The sequence below is a fragment of the Bufo gargarizans genome, chromosome 2, assembly GCF_014858855.1.
Source record: "Bufo gargarizans isolate SCDJY-AF-19 chromosome 2, ASM1485885v1, whole genome shotgun sequence".
NCBI classification, from domain to species: Eukaryota; Metazoa; Chordata; class Amphibia; order Anura; family Bufonidae; genus Bufo; species Bufo gargarizans.
Genome location: NC_058081.1, coordinates 396,634,602 through 396,656,788, shown reverse-complemented (window position 1 = coordinate 396,656,788; position 22,187 = coordinate 396,634,602). Strand labels below are relative to the sequence as shown.

General features: G+C 42.8%; 1 protein-coding gene across 2 annotated transcripts in view; it reads right to left on the bottom strand.

The window, feature by feature from the left end:
• SEPTIN8 (septin 8) overlaps nucleotides 1-22,187 on the bottom strand; it is a 98,395-nt gene that overhangs the window by 54,507 nt on the left and 21,701 nt on the right. For both annotated transcript variants that reach the window (XM_044280820.1, XM_044280819.1), the window contains exons 2-3: nucleotides 8,809-8,923; nucleotides 3,271-3,466 (exon numbers count right to left, since the gene is read on the bottom strand). In XM_044280820.1, the coding sequence (XP_044136755.1) occupies nucleotides 3,271-3,466; nucleotides 8,809-8,923 (311 nt within the window). The remainder of the gene's footprint in view (nucleotides 1-3,270; nucleotides 3,467-8,808; nucleotides 8,924-22,187) is intronic.

Here is a 22,187-nt window from a genome sequence, read left to right as displayed (position 1 = left end):
TGTTACACCCCCCCAACCACTGAGAATTATCATGAGGGGATTTGTAAGTCAGTTTTGCAGGAGTCTGTGTTGCTGTCATTTTTGCCCAATCAAATGTCACATGAGGTTTGATAAATGAGGTGGTTTAAAGGCGGGCTCACACAGCCCGGTGTTTGGACCGATTATCTGGAGAGAAGGTTTTTCCGAACCCTCGTTCCCGATAATGTAAACAGTAGCCATGACTCGTCCTCATACTGTGGAGGTGATAAATGCAGCGATTACCTCCACTGACGAGCAGGCAATTTTTCGGGAATGAACTGAACCGTAAAGTGGTTGTCCAAGATATTTTTATTGAGGACCTATCCTCCTCTTCATCGTTTACCTGCTTGCCTTCGCATCCGCAGTGGTGAGCAGGTGTAATTAAACCCAAGCCGTCCCATTCATTTCAATAGAACGGCTTGTTACTATACACTTCTATAGGAGCGATCTGTCCCATTGAAATTAATGGGACGGCTTTGGTGTAATTACACCTGCTCATCGCTGCGGATTCAACGGCGAGCAGTGAGGAGAGGAGGTAGCGCTGAAGAGGAGGTAGCGCTGGCAAGATGAGCGCCTTCTCTTCAAACAGCTGATCGGTGGGGGTACCGGGTGTCGGACCCTCGCCGTTCTGATATTGATGGCCTATACCAGTGATGGCGAACCTATGGCACGGGTGCCAGAGGTGGCACTCAGAGCCCTCTCTGTGGGCACCCACACCCTGGAAAAAGTCTATGGTGTACCAATATGCCTTAGACTTCTCCTGTCAGTCATCGGCGCAGGGCGCACCATGAACAGCACAGGCAGCGCATGGAATGCAGGCAGGCTATTGTAGATAAATGATAAAGTACATGGAAGATATTCTATATTGGACTGTAGTATTCGAGGTAAATTGCCGTGTTGGCACTTTGCGATAAATAAGTGGGTTTATGTTGCAGTTTGGGCACTCGGTCTGTAAAAGGTTCGCCATCACTGGCCTATACTGAGGATAGGTCATCAATATGAACAGCCCAGACAACCCCTTTAATTTCTGTCTTGAGATGCCACACCACTTCCTACACAATCCCTTCAGTGGGGTAAGAGGCAATTAAAAAATTGCAGTTAGTAAATCTGCTTTAAATCAGCTGTAGGCTAGCCATGCCCTCTTTTCAAAATGGCAGAGAGGCATAATGAACAAAATGTTGCAAAGTTCTTGCACAAAAAGTTCCAACGTCATGTTTAGCAACTTTTCTAGGGTTCCTTCACACACGAATTTGGTCTGGCTTTTCTTAACGGCTAATATTTCATGTCATGTGCATTTTTTAAAAGAGGTTTTTCTCTTAAGACATTACTTGAATTACCAATTTTGTAGTTTTTTTCCCTATGGAGAAGGGGATTGGGAAACTGCTTGAAAAACAAAATTACATTCTGCAGGCAGCAGGTTATAAAGCAGGTCGAGCAGAGCAGACTGATATATAGTTTTATGGGAAAAGATTCAGTTTAACTTGTATTTTATTCTTTCAAATTCCTACTCATTTTGGGATTTGAATTCCAGGGGGCGGTCCTATCAGTGATTGACAGTTACCTCTGTATATACAGTCATAGAGGGCAGGCTGTCAGTCACTGATGGGACATCCTCCTTGACTTCAAAGCCCAGAATGAGCAAGAATTTAAATGAATAAATTATTACAGGTCATACCATATCTTTCCCCATAAATCTATATATATCAATTGCTTACTATGCAGTTTCATGGATTCCCTTTAAATGGGATATTCCCACCTCAGACCCTGATGGTATATCCCATGGATATACCAAAAACATCTGATAAGTGTTGGTGGCATAGGAGGGACTCTCACATATGTTGACATCAGTGGTCTCCCAGGCCCCAACGCTTTTGGTCAGGCCCCCAAAACAAGGCAGGGAATGAATGGGGAGGAAGCTATACAAACTATTTATATATACAGGGCTGTGAAAAAGTATTGCCCCTACACAGATTTATTTAGTTTTTGCCCCTAAACCTAATAAGTGGCTGTGCCACCCTTGGAGGCAACAACAGCAATCAAGCTTTTGCGATAACTGAAAAGGAGTCTTTCACATCTCTGTGGAGGAATTTCGGCCCACTATTCTTTGAAGAATTGTTTTAATTCAGCCACATTGGAGTGTTTGAGCATGAACGGCCTGTTTAAGATCATGCCACAGCATCTCAATGAGATTTAAGCCTGGGCTTTGACTAGGCCACTCCAAAACCTTCATTTTGTGTTTTCAGCCATTCAGAGGTGGACTTGCTGTCCACTTGAGCTTAAGGTCACAAATTGATGGCCAGACATTTTCCATCAGGATTTTCTGGTAGAGTGTAGATTTCATGGCTCCATCAATTACAACAAGCCGTCCAGGTTCTAAAGCAGCCCCAGACCATCACACTACCACCACCATGTTTGACTGTCGGTATGATGTTCTTTTTCTGAAATGCTGTTAGTTTTACACTAGTAATGTAATGTAATGTGATGTAATGGGACGCACACCTTCCAAAAAGGTTCCACTTTTGTCTTTTCAGTCTACAGAATAATTTCAAAAAAGGCTTGGAGATTATTATGTTTTTTTTTTTTTTGGCAAATGCGAGGCGGGCCTTTGTGTTCTTTTTGGTCAGCAGTGGTTTTCACCTTGGAACTCTCCCATGCATAACATTTTGCACAGTTTCTTTCTTATTGTTGAATCATGAACACTGACCTAAACTGAGGCAAATGAGGCCTAAAGTGCTTTAGATGTTGTTCTGGGTTCTTTTGTGACCTCATGGATGAGTCGTCAATGCGCTCTTTGAGTAATTTTGCTAGGCTGGCCACTCCTGGGAAGGTTCTCCACTGTTCCACGTTTTCTCCACACTTTCTCATCTGCTTTTGAATTCCTTTAGATCGGAGCATGATGTGTTGCTTTTTGAGATCTTGTAGCCTACCTGATGTTATTTAAGTGATTTCTTGATTCTAGGTCTAGGTTTGGCAGCAATCAAACCTGGGTGTAGCTAGTGACAAACTCAGCTTTCCAAAAACTGTGGTCAATCACAGTTAATTTATGGGGGAGGGGGGGAATAATTTTTTCACCTAGGGCTAGGTTGTTTAGGATAGCCTCCCCCCCCCCTCTATAAATATATATATATATATATATATATATATATATATATATATATATATATACACATACACACACACACACACACACGAACAAGTTCACACAAAGCGCCTCTAACAATGATAAGAATATTTCCAAGTGATAATGCTTGCCTGTCCTCTTTGTTGATTTGGTCTCCAAACCCCACAGTGTCCACGATAGTCAGTTTCAGGTGCACATTGCTCTCTTGAAGCTCATATGTTCGTGGTCTTAATCGTACTCCATTCTCATAATGGCTCGCTTCTTCCGTTTCAAATGTTGTGTTAAAAAGGGTGTTCATTAAGGTAGACTTTCCAATGCCAGTTTCACCTAGACAATAAATCAGAACAGCTTATTAAATGCGGTATTCAAAACAAATCAATCTGAATAAGCACAGGTGGACTTCAGTTGTGTTGCAGAACGTATTCCTGAAAGGCTGACAGTAATTCTGTACATGATTTTTTTTTTTTATGTAAAATCTATTGAAATAACATTTTGATATAAAACCTATTCCGTGCATGAGTGGAGGTAACATGACAAGTAATCTATGCCCAAAACTTCACGAACACTACTTTGGCAACCATCGAGCAAGCACAATGGGTGAGATTTGTTAAAAGGTTGCGCCATAAACTACTAAAGTGTATTTTCATCAAATACTCTAGATCCCATTCCTCCTTTGATTGCTTTTTTTTCCCCTTTTTCTTTCTTTTAAATTTTTTGCAGCTTACCCCATATGCAGTTTTCTCTTATCCTCCCCATGCTTAAATGGTGGTACATCCTGGTTTGTCATGTGACTGCTGTCCTATCATGCCTTAGGGCAGTGTTTCCCAACCAGTGTGCCTCAAGCTGTTGCAAAACTACAACTCCCAGCATGCCCGCACAGCCAAAGGCTGTCAAGGCATGCTGGGAGTTTGCGTTTTGCAACAGCTGGAGGTACACTGGTTGGGCAGCTGGAGGTACACTTGTTGGGAAACACTGCCTTACAGTGAGATGTGTCATGTGACATCAGCAGGACATGTGACACTAACCAGTTCATTTCTTTCTCCTCCACATATTCACAATGCTCTGTGTGACTGGCTTTATAACAGACAGAATTTGTGCTATTGTCAATCATCTGTTATAGCAAAAATCATTAAAGTTACCAGTCTGTTTATTATCCATCTACCTGTCTGTCCAACCATCGACCACCCTAGGTGCGTCTTATAGGGTGAAAAATACGGTAAACAGCGATAGCTGCTGGTCAGGATACAATTATATTAGTACATATAGGATATTAGGATACAATTATATTACAACCCCTCTAATACATAATGTCCATATCTGGGTTTTAGCATTCTGGTACTCTGCATGCAAGGTTTTCTTTCCAACAGAAAGTCTGTACTCCTGTTGGAAATCTGACAAATACCATTATAGTGAATAGGGATCTGACTATGCATTACACTGCAATTCCGGTACTCTGGTCCTCTACCAGAACAGGGTACTGGAATACTAAAATACACATGTGGACTACCCTTACACGGCTTGGAACACACTGTGGATCATACTGCGTGATAAATTTGGTGCATCTACATAGACATGATAAATGCATTTCGTCTAAAGGCCACTTTAGACAACTGCCTCTTTATTGAAAAGGATCATTCTGACCTGGGTAAGAGTTTCCAGTAGGCAAAAGATGCTTATGGGTTATCTTGTCCACTATAGCTTATGCAATGGTTTGATATTGCAGTAGTCCGCATTCAATAGTCGAATACATGTGATGTTCTGGGATTAAGAAGTGATGGAAAAATACAAAGTTGCACTACACTTAAAAGCCTGAGCAGAAACTTAAACCACTTACAGAGATGCCAAAGACCTAAAATCTGCCCTGCAGAATAGCAATGTTTTTGACTCAAGCCATCCACATTTGGATTATTCATGCCTCTCCTGAGCTGGCCATACACATTGGCCCCTCACTGGTAAAATGTAGAGGGCTCTCCCAATTTTTTACCCAGTGGCAGTTGTTGAAGAGAAGGATCAGGCTGTTGAAGTTCAATATGTCCAATCCTTTAGTTCTTGCCATTTAGCCAAGTTGAGTTCTGGTGCATAGAGGTTGGGATGGAGAGAGATACCACTTAGCCAAATGGATGGTCATATATGGCTTCTGTCAGACTGGCTCTTCAGTGCTGATCTCTGACTAGGAGGCTCTACAAAAGGAAGAGGAAGTGGATTGGCTGCTTCCATGTAACTTCCTATTAGAGGAAAGGTATAGAACGGAATCATGGACGAGATCACTATAGTGTATAGCTGAGGGCAGCACCGCTCTATGAATGCTACTGTGGCTGGATAACAGTATCTGCCCTACTGTATTGACCACACTAGGGTTGGGCAATATAATTTTTTTTCCACGATAAGGATATTAAGAAATGTATCTAGATAACTGCAATAAATACCCATTTAAAAAGGAAAAAACACTGTGGGCCACAAACCGACATTATACTGTATGGGGTAGTGGGCCACAAGGAGACATTATACTCTAGGGACAATTTTTGAAGCCCCCACTACCTCTCAGTATAATAATGTCTTCTGGCCATCATACAGTAATGTCTTCTTCTTGCTCACGTATGGGGGACTCATGTTGACTCCTTATTCCCTAATGCCTGCTATTTCAATGTGCAGTGCAGCTTGCAGGAAGCCAAGACCAGGCCAAACAGGGCCGCAGAAGACAGACAGACATAACACCTTTATTCAAGACACTCAGGCTGCCCGGTTCTATTCTAATCTACCTTTTAGGGTCTCTCACTCCTCTTCCTCCGCCTTGGACACTCGCAGACCAGGATTCAGGCGAACTGTGTGTGTGTGGGAGTTGGAAAGACTTTTCCCACCTTGAGTAGCTCGTGTGCTCAGTGGCCTCGGCCGTTATCCGATTCCGACGTCAGAGGGCGAAGACTTGAATATGGGAGCGAGGAGGAGCCAGGGGCGGCCACTGCGGGAAGTAATTGTACTGGTATGCATGATGCCGGGGCGGATGGATGCTCATTTAGAAGAGGAGGTCAGCGCACATGTGACCACTCCTATGACGTCACAAAATACAGCGTTTTTTAGGAAACAGCGATATCACTGTTTCTTAATACTGGGGTATAATCACCAACACTGGTATATTGCTCAACCATAGACCACACTAGGCAAATGGTTGGCCATACTATACTATAGGCACTGACATCTGAGCCTTTACACCTAAAACAATATACTCCCCAGGCTTAGAGATCTAGTCATGTTTAAATCAATCACGCCTGAAGTGATAAATCCTACAACACTTCTTGGAAGCCATTAAGAAGATTTTAGTCAAGTTGCTCAAAGTCCAAAAAAAAAAAAATGTCAACACACGTCAAACAGCCATACATCTTAATGTAGGAATGACACATACAGTAATTCCAAATGTGAGTTACTCCAATGACCTGACATCTACCGTACTTAGCAATCAGGCATTTACCAACATGTCTGACCTCTCAGGAAATGCCTTTGTTCTGCTGACAAGGAGATTCCCATCTCTTCGCACAAGCAAATATACAGGTTGGATTTGCTAATCTGCATTCCATATCTTCTACAGAGATCTTGTGTAAATAGTACAAGGTCCAGCTTTTAGGATTTCCAGTACACTGCCAATCTGATAGGGTCCAAAAAAAGTATAAACACAGGCCAAGAATCCCCAAGATATACAACAAATCAGATAAAAAAAAAAAAAAAAAAAAGAAGTCAACTGTATTGACCAATTCGGAAGGCTTCAAAAAACTCTAGGTGAGACATTTGTGACCTTCAATTTTTGTCAGACATCCACCAAAAACAAAAAGGTACCTTTACATGAGCCAATTATCGTGTAAATTATAGTTACATCCAGTGAAAATGCAAGCTTATCGAGTGGTGTAAAAGCAATGAACGATGGAATGACAACCGACCATCGGTAGATTTTTTTTGTTGGTTTGATAGTTTGTGTGAGCACAAAAATCATCATTGGACGTTAACCGTTTCATATGTGAAAACAGGAATCGTTCACTGCACACATGATTACAGATGATTATACCATGGGTGTGTTTAAGCAAGTAAACTCAATAGTCCGCTTTAAAAACAATGTAATATGCGATTGAAATTACAATTTTGAGAATGATAATTGGTGCATCTAAAAGGGTAATTGATGAAACATTTACGAGACCAAGAAACAACTCATTTGTCACTCAATCGTACCGATCATCGCCTCATGTAAAAGATACCTTAAGTCAGAAAAGCATTATTTTATCTTCTGTTCATAGTCTACTATTGTGGTATAGTGTAAGGTCATGTCTCACTTAAATTGTCCCAGTTAATTAAAAATGAGAAAATTTTACAAATAGTCTTGACAGAGTTTACATTCAGTAGGTTAGCCAATAAAAGTAGGACTGCCGAAACAGTCGGTACAGAATTTGCTGCAGTCTGTAACCACAGAGGGATAGGGGCACATTTATTAAGACCCCTAAACTAGCGCACGCCTCTTCAAACTTCGGCAGATCCTCCGCCAGTTTTAAATGCAAGTCGTCTTCCTAGCAGTCTTACATTTAGACTTTTTTCTACGCCTGAAACAGCCGTAGAAAATGGCAAATGAGACGGGCCTGCTGGCCCTTCCCCGCACGCGCCACACCCACTTATTTAGACCTGGCATGGGTGGGAAAAGGTGGCAGATTGCGGCGCAACTAGCTGTTGGGCCGCAATCTGCACCTGGAATATGCCTAATATACAGGCGTATTTCAGCTTAATAAATGACCCCCATAGTGGTTTGCAAAGGAGCTGTAGAGACAAAACGGTAGATTTTAACTCATTTTTCCCTCTCTGCCTGCATCAAAACTTATTTGAACACATCATTAATTCCAGGGCGCTGTACATCTAAGACATGTTACACATACATAACACCACAAGTATAATGGCATGAACTTCGTAACAGACTGGTACAGAGGGGGAGAGGACCCTGCCTGTGAGAGCTTACAACCTACAGCTGGTCTTGGTTTTGACTATAGGAATAGCCTTGCAGGTCAATGAAGAACAACATTATTAATGGCACCAGCTTCCACTCTGGCAAATGCAGCCTGTCCGTGCATTACAAAGTCAGCCATTCATCTGAATGAAACAGACAGATGAATAACAGCTTATTGCAGGGGGTCAGACTCATGATCGTTCAGAAAGGTTTTGTTTTAATGTGACAACCCCTTTAGTTTTGCCAAAAAAGAGACAATCCTTTTGGATCAAGTCCTAATTCTGAGGTAAAAAAAAAGGAAGCACAAATTCCTAATGCACCATTATACCAGACCCTAAAGGCAGCCATACACATTCAACAGCTGTCAGGCGAACAATTGTTCAGATGACAGCTTTTTCTCCTGACGTCCCCAAAACTCCCTCATTCACATACAGCTCAGCCAACCGTCTGCATATGTTATGGGGGGGAAGCCGCTGCCAGACACACACAAGGATAGGGCAGAAACATTCAGATCCCCCAGCATCAAATGTTGGGGAGAATCAGGAGCTCCCTATTCAAATAAAGTGTCAAACAAACCCACTGTTCTCAATGGGTGCGGCTGACAATACACTATGTGTATGAGGCCTTAATAGAGCAAAGAACAGATGTGCTGCAATAACAACCGAACAGAGATAGATCTTACGGTGTGACTTACCTACACATAGGATGTTGAAGCAGAAGCCTTGAGTAACTGATTTACTAACAAGCTGATCTGGAAGGCTGTCAAAACCCACATGGCCGCCCAGCGAGAGGCTGCGTTTTTCTTCATTCTGTCAGAAAAGAGAGACCAGTTAACGACCAGGAATATTTCCAGGAGTTCTCACAAAGGAAAATTGGCTACCATTTACTGGGTTCAAAAAAAATATAAATCTACACGCCGTTCTTTGGATCCTATTTAGCTGCATTCCAGTCTATTAATAAGGAAATGGACAACAGCAGGAATCTGATCTTGACAGGGATGTTAACGGCACAGAGTTCAGAACGCAGAAAACTATTAAAAACCCATTTTTAAAACACATCTGAAGACTTATGAAATCAATTGCCAGGGTTAAATCTATATTTAATACATACGTATCAAACACTGAAGTGAAATGGGAATTTAACTGCAGTTACCAGCTCAGTCCCCTGCACAACTGTAGTTCAGGCATTGGAGTTACAATGTATCAGCTGATCGGTGGGGGTATCGGACCCCTGCCTATCTAAAATTGATGGCCAATAATATAATTCTGGACAACCCCTTTAAGGTGCCCATACACTTTTAAAAGAATTGAGTATTGAGGCGATGTACAATGTGCCTGATTCTTCTCTCTCATGACAACCTGTTGCGGGAGAGTTGGCACCTCCACCCCATACATATTAAATATATCTGGCAAAAACAATGGATTCTGGTGATAATATTGTAATGTGTATGAAGGCCTTTAACCCTTTAAGGTCTCAGCCCACTGGTAAAATGAAGTTAAAAAAACTAAAACATTTATTTAAAAAAATTGCAAATTTCTAAGTTTCAATTTCTCTACTTCTATAATACATAGTAATACCTCCAAAAATAGTTATTACTTTACATTCCCCATATGTCTACTTCGTGTTTGGATCATTTTGGGAATGATATTTTAATTTTTTGGGGATGTTACAAGGCTTAGAAATTTAGAAGTAAATCTTGAAATTTTTCAGAAATTTTCAAAAACCCAATTTTTAGGGACCAGTTCAGGTCTGAAGTCACTTTGCGAGGCTTACATAATAGAAACCACCCAAAAATGACCCAATTCTATAAACTACACCCCTCAAGGTATTCAAAACTGATTTTACAAACTTTGTTAACCCTTTAGGTGCTCCACAAGAATTAATGGAAACTAGAGATACAATTTCAGAATTTCACTTTTTCGGCAGATTTTCCATTTTAATAGTTTTTTTCCAGTTACAAAGCAAGGGTTAACAGCCAAACCAAACTCAATATTTATGTCCCTGATTCTGTAGTTTACAGAAACACCCCATATGTGGTCGTAAACTACTGTACGGGCAACCGGCAGGGCGCAGAAGGAAAGCAATGCCATACGGTTTTTGGAAGGCAGATTTTGCTGGACAGTTTTTTGTTTTGTTTTTTTACACCATGTCTCAATTGAAGCGCCCCTGATGCACCCCTAGAGTAGAAACTCCCAAAAAGTTGCCCCATTTTAGAAAATATGGTATAGGGTGGCAGTTTTGTTGGTACTAGTTTAGGGTACATATGATTTTTGGTTGCTCTATATTACACTTTTTGTGAGGCAAGTTAACAAGAAATAGCTGTTTTGGCACAGTTTTTATTTTTTGTTATTTACAACATTCATCTGACAGGTTAGATCATGTGATATTTTTATAAACCAGGTTGTCACGGATGCGGCGATACCTAATATGTACACTTTTTTTAAAATTTATTTATGTAAGTTTTACACAATGATTTCTTTTTTGAAGCAAAATAATAATCAATCATGTTTTAGTGTTTCCATAGTCTGAGAGCCATAATTTTTTCAGTTTTTGGGCAATTACCTTGGGTAGGGTATGATTTTTGCGGGATGAGAGGACTGTTTTATTGGCACTATTTTGGGGTGCGTGTGACTTTTTGATCGCTTGCTATTACACTTTTTGTGATGTAAGGTGACCAAAAAATTGTTTATTTAGCAGTTTTTATTTTTTATGGTGTTCATCTGAGGGGTTAGGTCATGTGATATTTTTATAGAGCCGGTCGATACTAACGCGGCGATACCAAATATGTATACTTTTTTTTTATTTATGTAAGTTTTACACAACAGCTTTAAAAAAAAAAAAAAAAAAAAAAAAAAAAAAAAAAAAAAAAGGATGTTTTAGTGTCTCCATATTCTGAGCCATAGTGGGTGATCGGAAATACATATTACGTACCGGTACGTCATGGGTCCTTAAGGGGTTAAGTTTTAAGATACTCACAGTTCAACAGCTAATCTAGCCATTCACTAAGATTCATTTTTATCCCCTAAAGAGGTTGTATAGAGCAAAGTTCCCCCAACTCCATTCCTCAGGGCCAACCTGTCTCATCATTCTGTGGGATATTCTCAAATCAACACCTGTGGTAAGTCCTGGAGCACTGACACTAATTATATCACCTGCTCATTACTAGGCAGATCCTGACATGACCGGTAGGTGGGACCTGAGGAACAAAAAGGTGTAGAGCTATGCCATCAAGGTCCAATAGTGGGGACCTCCACAATCATAAGAAATGCGGCAGATCCCCGAATTTAAAGGGAACCTGTCACCTGGATTTTGTGTATAGAGCTGAGGACATGGGTTGCTAGATGGCCGCTAGCACATCCGCAAAATCCAGTCCCCATAGCTCTGGGGCTGTGTGCTTTTATTGTGTAAAAAAAAACTATTTGATACATACGCAAACTAACCTGAGATGAGTCCTGTACATGAGATGAGTCATGGACAGGACTCATCTCAGGTTAATCTGCATATGTATCAAATTGTTTTTTTCACACAATAAAAGCACACAGAGCTATGGGGACTGGGTATTGCGGATGTGCTAGTGGCCATCTAGCAACCGATGTCCTCAGCTCTATACCCAAAATCCCGGTGACAGGTTCCCTTTAACAGACTCATCATTTTTACCCCTGGGCTTTCAGGTACTGCCGCTCAACCATATTTTCGTGAATAACAGGCTGGAATCACACATACAGTTTTATTGCCGTCTTCCATAACAGGAGTGGATTCAAAAGAAAGGCCTAGTTCATACTTTAGAGATTTGGCCAATGATTTCCTTCAGAGATTATCTGCAAAACCAGAAATGGAGCCTACACAGAGATAATGTACAATGGAAAGATCTGAACTTGTTCTGCATTTTTGACCTGCATCTTGTTTTGACTCGCAATCACTGAAGTGTGCACTAGGCCCAAGCTGTGGACCGCGGACCCATTCAAGTCAATGGGTCCACACGGCAGCACAGGATTCACACGGCTGGTGACTGTTATGCAGTCCCACTATTTGGGGTCCGCAACACTGGCATGGAATAGGGTTGGGCGATATACCGGTATCACGATATACCGCGGTATTAAAAAAAAAAAAAAAAAAAAAAACTGCGATATCGCTGTTTCCTAATTACCGCGCTATTTTGTGACGTCATCAAAGCCGTCATGTGCACTGACCACTTCTAAATCTGCGTCCGCCCGCCCCTGCACCTTGCATAGCGCTGAGTACAAACATTACTTCCACTCGCTCCTGGCTCCTTCTTGCTCCGCCTCCCTTAGTCAAGTCTCCAGACTCCACCCACCATCTGACATCAACGTCCGTCACCCACCGATGCCGGTTCTATTGTATGTGGCGAACTCTGTGTGAGTACTGGGTGTCTCTGGAGAGACGTTTCCTGCGGCTGCCTTACTAGTGTGCTCTAATGACAAAATTAGAAACGTATTACTTCCCGCAGCGGGCCACCCTCCTCCTTGCTCCCATATTCAAATCTCTGCCCACCGACATCTGGTGTCAGAATCGGTGGGCAGAACCCCTTACAGTATGACGTCTCCTTGTGGCCCGCCCCCATACAGTATAACGTCTCCTTGTGGCCCGCCCCCATACAGTATAACGTCTCCTTGTGGCCCGCCCCCATACAGTATAACGTCTCCTTGTGGCCCGCCCCCATACAGTATAACGTCTCCTTGTGGCCCGCCCCCATACAGTATAACGTCTCCTTGTGGCCCGCCCCCATACAGTATAACGTCTCCTTGTGGCCCGCCCCCATACAGTATAACGTCTGTTTTTTTCTTTTAAACTGGCATTTATCGCGATATATATCATCGCGATAAATTTTTTAATATTGGTATAGTCTGAATATTTTTGATATTGCCCAACCCTAGCATGGAGGCCATAGGATAGTCTGAATAGTCTAAGTTCCATAGTGGCGAATGGAGAGCAAGCTGCACCAACGCTCCTTCGCTTTGGGTTCCCTGTTCTGAGATAGTTGCAAGTCCCACCTCTGGGACCATTCCCATCTGACAATGATGCCATATCCTAGCAATATGCCATAAATGTCCCATGTGAGAATATCACTTTATGGACCAATGTATTTATTTCCTGCATCATTTAGGCTACTTTCACCAATGCTTTTTGGTTTCAAGTTTTGAGATCTGGAAGAGGATCTCAAAACGGTTCAGTATGCATCCGTTCCGATGCAGTTGTGCGAAATCGAAATGGAACAAACCGGATTGGTCACCAAATATATTGAAAGTCAATGGGTGACTGATCCGGTTTTCGAGGATCCTAAAAAAAAAAAAAAAAAAAACACCACAAACAAACAAACAAAAAAAACAAACAACCACGATCCGTCACCACCATTCACTTAGGCACTCCGTAATGCATCGACCACCGACCGTAGGGCAGCCGCAGCGGATCGCGGACCCATTCACTTTAATGGGTCAGCGTTCCGCAAAAAGATAGAACACGTCCTATCTTTTTGCGGAACGAAACCCCAAGGAAGCACTCCGTAATGCTTCAGTGGGTTTCCGTTCCGTGCTTGGGTTCCACACCATTCCGCATCTCTGAATTTGTGGACCCATGCGGTCCGCAATACTGCAATGGGCAACACACATTCGTGTGCAGGAGGCCTTACATTGTTTTTTTGTGACAAATCATTTTTTTTTCTGTTTCGATGACTGGGCACAAAACCGCAGCTTTTGTGTCCAGTCACAAAACGGAATGCTGATGAAACAGAAGGCATCGTGATGCATCCTGAACGGAACTCTTTCCATTCAGAATGCATGGGGACAAAGCAGAGTCGTTTTTGTCCGGTTTGGAGATCTGGCAGAGGAATACCACAACATATATGTGAAAGTAGCCTTACTTTGTCTCAGAAATTGCACCTCAAACTGCATGCGTTTCCAGCCTCATCATGAACACATTGGGGGAGATTTATCAAAACTGGCTTAGTTGCCCCTAGCAACTAGATTCCACCTTTCATTTTTAGGGCTCCTTTGGGAAATGAAAAGAAGAATCTGGTTGCTAGGGGCAACCAAGCCAATTTACCTTTACACCAGTTTGATAAATCTCACCTGTTAGGCTACCTTCACACTCGCGTTTTGTGCGGATCCGCCATGGCCAAATCCGTTCAAATAATACAACCGTCTGCATCCGTTCAGAACGGATCCGTTTGTATTATCTGTAACATAGCCAAGACGGATCCGTCTTTAACACCACTGTCCCCATTCACTTACATTGTGTGCCAGGACGGATCTGTTTGGCTCAGTTTCATCAGACGGACACCAAAATGCTGCAGGTAGCGTTTTGGTGTCCGCCTCCAGAGCGCAATGGAGACAAACTGATGCATTCTGAGCGGATGCTTTTCCATTCAGAATGCATTAGGGCAAAACTGATCCGTTTTGGACCGCTTGTGAGAGCCCTAAACGGATCTCACAAACTGAAAGCCAAATGCCAGTGTGAAATTAGTCTTAGTCGCAAACCCAAGGGACAGATCATTAGCTTCACACAACTCTTACCTGCAGATATGCCCGTGTAGAATCAGCGCCAATCGATGATATAGCATGCTGATTGCCACTCATGTAGTACATTATACCAATCATCCTACTGTATGACAGCGAACAATCATTAGTACAATTGTTCGTCACCGTTCAGATTGCATTTGTCAGCAGAATATCCCTGTTTATGGAGTGATGTGCTGTCAACAAACATAGATTTTTATGCCCACAAAATATGATGAGAATTGCTTATTTGTAGGGGTGCACCGAAATTTCGGCGGCCGAAAATATCAGCCGAGAATGCACCTAATCTGTTTCTGCCGATATTTTTACATATCGGCCGGAAATAGCGGGGAGGGACTGGGAGGAGGAGCTGGGGGCCGGTGCGTTCACTGTGCTCCGGCCCCCAGCTCCAGTAGTTATAAAATGTTGTACAATTAATAAGCTTTCTATTCATGAGGCCCCCTCTGCAGTATTACATTCAATACAGCCACATCCTACTCACAGGGCTGTGCTGGCCGGCCGGGCAGAGGAGCGGCAGCGTCACGACTGACGTCACATGCCTGCACCGCCTCCTTCATTCAGAAAGTAGGCCGGGCACATGACGTCAGTTGTGACGCTGCCGCTCCTCTGCCCGGCCGGCCAGCATTAAGATGACAGCCCTGTGAGTAGGATGTGGCTGTATTGAATGTAATACTGCAGAGGGGGCCTCATGAATAGAAAGCTTATTAATTGTACAACATTTTATAACTACTGGAGCTGGGGGCCGGAGCACAGTGAACGCACCGGCCCCCAGCTCCTCCTCCCAGTCCCTCCCCGCTATTTTGAAATATTTTCTATTAATCTATTAATTGTACAATGGGGGCTGTGGATGGCACTGTTATGGGGTGGGGGTCTGTGGATGGCACTGTTATGAGGTGGGGGGGGGGTCTGTGGATGGCACTGTTATGAGGTGGGGGGGGGGTCTGTGGATGGCACTGTTATGAGGTGGGTGGGGGTCTGTGGATGGCACTGTTATGGGGTGGGTGGGGGGTCTGTGGATGGCACTGTTATGGGGTGGGTGGGGGGTCTGTGGATGGCACTGTTATGGGGTGGGTGGGGGGTCTGTGGATGGCACTGTTATGGGGTGGGTGGGGGGTCTGTGGATGGCACTGTTATGGGGTGGGTGGGGGTCTGTGGATGGCACTGTTATGGGGTGGGTGGGGGTCTGTGGATGGCACTGTTATGGGGTGGGGGGGGTCTTTTAAAAGTATTTGGGCAAAAAGGCAGTTTCGGTTTCGGTCAAGGGGTATCCTGAATTTTCGGTTTCGGACCAGAATTTTCATTTCGGTGCACCCCTACTTATTTGTCATCTAATTTGTCAGCTGGCCAGAGGGATGTTTACACAGGGCAATTATTGGAACAAACATCTGTAGAAACAAAAAACGCTCTTTCTATTGATGGTGCAGGCGTAAAAGGGTCTGTCAAAAAAATCAACTCGGGGAAAGAAGGATTGGACAGAAGAAGAAAACTTATCAAGTGGCTATCATCCTAATAGACATAGTCTGCAGATACTGAATATCTAATGTCTAAGTAAACACAGATATAAGAGTGACCATGACGCAGGCGGCAAACCACAAGCGCTGACTGTGTGCACACCACATGACATTGCAGACCCACTGACCTGCGATCAAAGATAGGACACTTCCCATCTTTTGCGGCACGGAGGCACAGATCCGGAAGAACAACTGACGCACAGCTGAGGCCCATTCAAACAAATAGGGATCAGAAGAACGGAAAGCTCAACGCAGATGTGAATGAGGCGATTGAGTTCTTGAAGCGAAAGCCAGGAATGGATCATAAACTGGAGGACACATAAAAAAGGAAAGCCTGGGTCTTCTCCTCTATCTGAATCCACTCCTGGCTTTGGCTACTAAAACCACATTAAGAATCCCGAATGTGGAAGCCCGGTCTAAAGAAGCTAGACATAGGAACAAGTAGAAACGCTATCTAAAAGCTTTTGACATATAATAATCTTATTAAGCTACTGATTAACAAGTCACCAGAATAGTTACGATGAAGGCAGCCATTATTACACCCATCCGATCCACGGGGACAAGCTTTGCTTTATTGATTGTATTAGTATTGTGACAGCACAAGGTGGGGGTCCATCCATGTGACAGGCCATAAGTGGTTACAATGATTTGTACGTACATACAGCTAGAGGATATCTGCTGCCAACATTTATTAAGACCAGGGCTGTGGAGTCTGAGTCAATTTTGGGTACCTGGAGTCGGAGTCGGCAAAAAATGAACCGACTCCGACTCCTACTAAATTTAAATTGGAATAAAAAAATAAAAAAGCAAGTTTAAATGTCCGAATTCATAAACAGTTATAATTAATGACTTCTCTACTGTAAGAATAAAGGCCAATGCATGCAGTGCCTCACGTAACCGCAAAACAAACGCGTTCAGTGATGTGAAGAAGCATGCTTTTCATATGCTTCACTATATGGCACGCAATGCACAATTAGGAGTGGCAATACATATACTTTCCATTGTGTTGTGTTCTGATGTTACAGGGAACACAATGCCCATGGTTTACCTAGCCTCTCACTGATAAGGGATTAAGTAAATATGTGTTTTGCAGGACTAGAGACACTTGTATAGGTGAAGGGAATGGAGGGTCAATAGTTCAAGACTGAAGCTGTAAACCATGGATGTCAAACTCATGGCCCTCCAGATGTTGCAAAACTACAACTCCCATCATTCCATGATAGCTGTAGTATGCCCAGGCATGATGGGAGTTGTAGTTTTGCAACAGCTGGAGGGCCACGAGTTTGACATCCCTGCTGTAAACCATTGGAAAAACTGCTGTCATTCAGCTAAGGCTATAAAACGTGTAAACTCAGAATGTTATCTTAAACTTTAAACGTGACTATGGGATTCTTCTAGGGAAATCAGGTTTTAAAATAAATGTCCCTTCCTGGATCCTCCCACTGCCCTGTCTTCAGCAGAAGATCAGCACACAAAGGAGAAGGCAGCAGCTTCTGCCCAACTACCTCTCTGTGCTAGAAAAGCTTAGAAGAACTTCTTTCTTTCCTTCAAGGAATGTATAAAATACAGTCGCATATTAAATACAGAGGAGTCGGAGTCGGGGAGTCGAAGGTACAAAAAACTGAGGAGTCGGAGTCGGAGCATTTATCTACCGACTCCACAGCTCTGATTAAGACCCCCCCAAAAAATAGCCTACTGTGCATTCATCTGTGATATATTATGCAGTTGTACTAAACGGCCTAACGGACCACAATTTTCACTTCTGGCTAATGGGTATATTAGACTTATAGTTAGGTAAATTATCCAGCACATCTAACCTGAACCCGAGCTCAGTGTGAATACGACCTGTGTGCATCTAGTGGAAACGGAGACTGACAGAGGACCCAAGATGCATCGGGACTCGCAGGGAATCAGTAAGGACTAGGACTGTGTAACCATCCTCCCTTCACTTCTTTGGGAGGTACAAGAAGAGCTAGGGCAGGTGTGCCTGCCAGGGAGTTGTATTTCACAGTAGCCGGGTTGCCGATCTCTCATTTAAAGCATTCACTGAGTTTTTAAAAACATTTACATTGCAGGACAACCCCTTTAACCTTAAGTGGGATAGGACTAGATGGGCTAGTATTTGCTCCCCACACCCATCAATGAGCCTTGGGTACCCAGGAAGCCCTCACTACTGGATTGCTGGCTGTCCTTCCTTAGCCCACGTAGGTTGGAACAGTAACATCCACCCCACAAGAACTGCTGTTGTGGATGTACTCTAGGTACTCCAGTCATCACAATTTGATCCTGGAAAAAGTCACTCACATCATTCCACTTGCTCATTGCTCCAACTTCCATCTCATCACTAAATAAAATCATAAAATGGGCAGAAACACCCCAAACTGTGGATTCGCTCTACCAGTAAATCCAGTATATTTAGTTTAGTAAAAAAATAAATAAAAAATTTGGCATCCGTTTGAGAGCAGTTTCTGAAATCGTTTTTTAGATGGTGAAAAAATAAAAAAATAAAATCCTGTTCTTCTGACAGATCAGAAAATGAAACGGAGATGTAAATTCACCCTAATAAAAAAAAAAAAAAATAAAATTAAAAAAAAAAATCACACAAAATGAGATGCAGGTGAGAAGAGAAGGAAGCCGCTGGTTTACATTGTTATGCTTTTCCTCTCAAAATAGCTCAGTACATCACGGCTTGACCAGAAAATGTGCACATAGTATAAAAGTCACACACAGCAGGCACAGGATGTATGTAAAGAGGGGCACGCTGAGCAGCCTCCAAGCACAGCATGCACACATCAAATAATACATAGCAATATCCAGATGCAACTTATTTTCCGTCATTTAGATTTTGGCTCGTGGGAGGATACTAGAGGACAGCTATGCCTCCATGAGGTGCTAGGTTTTCCCTTGATACCATGCTCCAAGGACAGAATAGATTCATAGTAGACATGTGATGAGTAATGCCAATTGTTTGCATATGAACCCATGAAAACATACTCTGTAGGTGTCAGATAGGTTATCATTGCAAGCCATGCCACTGGATCCCAAATCCATAACAGGAAAACATGGAAGAGGCCCAACAATAAGATATGAGGTGGCCACAATGCATGGGAACAGGAGAGCAGGCAACCCATTGAAAAGAATAAATTCACTAAAAGTATGTACATATCAGTACTAAACATTCCCTGCATGTTTCCTGGATGGATACAACCCATATACTACATATGTATACAGACTGGTACGTGCACGGATGAACCCCTCTTCTGCCCTGCAGATCCATATATGCATCTCCAGTGTAAATATTCACTTACAGATTCCAGCATGGACCCACCTACAGAAACAGAACCAGTGAGGGCAAAAGTATCAACTCTGTTCAAACCACCCTGAGCACGCTACTCAAAACTTTGCCCAACTGGAAACGACTTTAGGGTTCATGCACACAAGCGCATTTTCTTTCAGTGTCCGTTCCGGGGTTTTTTGCTTACCGAATGTGGAACCAATGGGTCTGCAAAAACAAAAACACGGAAGTTACTCCATGTGCATTCCGTTTCTACATGTCCGTTCCCAAAAAATATAGAATGTGTCCCATTATTGTCCGCATTACGGACAAGGATAGGATTGTCCTATTAGGGGCCAGCTGTTCTGTTCCACAAAATACGGAATGCACACGGACGTTAAAATACATACGGTCGTGTGCATGAGCCCTTAAAGGGATTGTCTGGTTTAAGCAGGAATCTGCCTGAAATAAAGAATAGTTAATTACTTACCTGACAGACCATGAGCCACTATTTACCCAGCTGCAGCAGTGAAGTCACATCAACACCACATGGCCAATGCAGAGCACACAATGAGGCTAGTGATTGACCGCTGCAGCGGTCAAACGTTGTCAATGTGAAATTACTGCTGCAGCCAGGTAAATAGAGCCCGGCCAGGAGAACTGGAGTTGCAGTGCAGGATCTGTACTTGAAGGTCTTTATTTCGGGCAAATACAGAGGTTCCTGAAACCAAAACTACCCCTTTGAGATAACCAATTCCCTACCCAGTTTGCTGCCCCATTCAAATGGAGAACCATGACCCGCTGTGATCAGCAGGGCCCCCAGAGGTCAAACCCCCACCAATCAGATACTCAATAATAATCACTCAGATGCGAACAGAATGTGAGAATTGTTATCTGTACATGGACCGCTAGTGGTTGAGCAATGGATGAAACAGATGTGACCACATCCATCTACCATTGTCTTGTTAGCTGTAGTCACTTGCTTATTATTTGCAAACTACTTTTACCAACCTGGCCGCAAAACAGAATTTTGTCGAAAGGAGTTGCCAGACATGCATTGAATTGGTGAATGACAGCTCTACTCAGCCAGATCCCAAACCACGATGTTGTTTCAGAGAACTATAAAACTCTTGCTCCCATCACAAAAACAGATGCATATAAAATCACATACATCATTTTCCAATCGGTGAGGTCTGAAGACTGGATCCCCGCTGATCTTCAGAATGAAGAGACCCTAGCAATGGCTTAGCGCTACGGTCTCTTCTAGGGTTCAATGGACATGAGCTGTGTTGCAGTTTACTGCTGAAGGTGGTTGGCTACCCTGATAGATCCCCACTGATCAGAAAATCTTGGCTATGCTGGAACCCCCCTCCCCCTTGGCCTCAAAAAGATGTATGTTCTACTTAAGCCTTAGAAGAAATTTAAATAAAAGAAAGGGTATCCCACGGCGCAAAAACACCCAGTAGTTGGAGTAATGGAGGTTCTTGTTTAATAAGGCAGTGGTACAACGCGTTTCGGGGTTTAACCCCTTCGTCAGGTACAATTATCTTTAGAAGAAATTTAGTTTTGTTGTGACAAGCACTATTCCAGATGAGTGTTGACTCCACAACTCGTAATAGATAGTGAGAGTTACCAAAATGTGTGCTTAGGTGAGGGGTTATCCAGCTACCACTCCGATACCAGCTCTTATTTTACTAAAAACCTTAAAGGGCTTGCCTCACCTCCGCAAATGTCATTTATCATGTAACGTTAATACAAGCTACTAATGTATTGTCATTGTCCATATTGTTTCCTTTGTTGGCTTGATTCATTCTTCCATCGCATTCTAGTTTCCATGGTTACAACAACCCTACAATCCAGCAGTGGTGGTCGTGTTGCACCCTATAGGAAAAAGCTCTAGACTATGAGCACTCCCACGGTTATGGTCACCAGAGAGGCTGGCACTTTTTCCTATAGCATGCAAGCACGACCATCACTGCTGGATTGTAGGGTGGTCATAACCATGAGCAGTGTAAAATATGATGGAAAAAATGAATCCAGCTATCAAAGGACGCAATATGGAAAATCACAATACACTAGAAAATGGCTTCTATTAACTTTCTCTACATGATAAATACCACTTGCTGAAGGGACACATCCCCTTTAATGAAAGAGGAGTGTGCTACTTTTTTTGATTTTCTGCCTGCTTTCAGAAGGACCTCTAATATAGGAGCCCAACTAAGATGCAATCATTAGGGCTGGGGCAGCTGCATGTTCTGATTTAACTGGTATGGTACATTAAAAAAATCAGATCTGTTTAGCATTTTATAGTTTTAGAAAACGTAAAAGCTACATTTTAGATATATAAATCAGATGTCATTAATGAAAACCACCAAATCGTGGGGACGGACCTTGCTGAAATCGGAAACATCTCATGTTGTGTCCTAGTGACCCCATTATATTAGTAGTGAACTGCCAGAGGAAAGGAACAAGCAGTTGTCTTAGGGGCACAGCCATATAAGTCTAGTAGTCCAAACCAAAACCACCAAGGTGACCATATAAAGTGCTCTAGTCTTGGATAGCATACTACAACGTAAAAAGTTATGATTCTATATGCCTACACTTGCATTCCAGAAGTATATTATATACATCTCCCTCTAGATGAAAGCACAACCAGTTATCACTAATTGTTTAGTTCTCTTAGATGCACAGAATTACAAAGTTCTACTAAAACCAGTAAAGAGAATTTCATAAGGAGGTAGTATCATACTGTAAT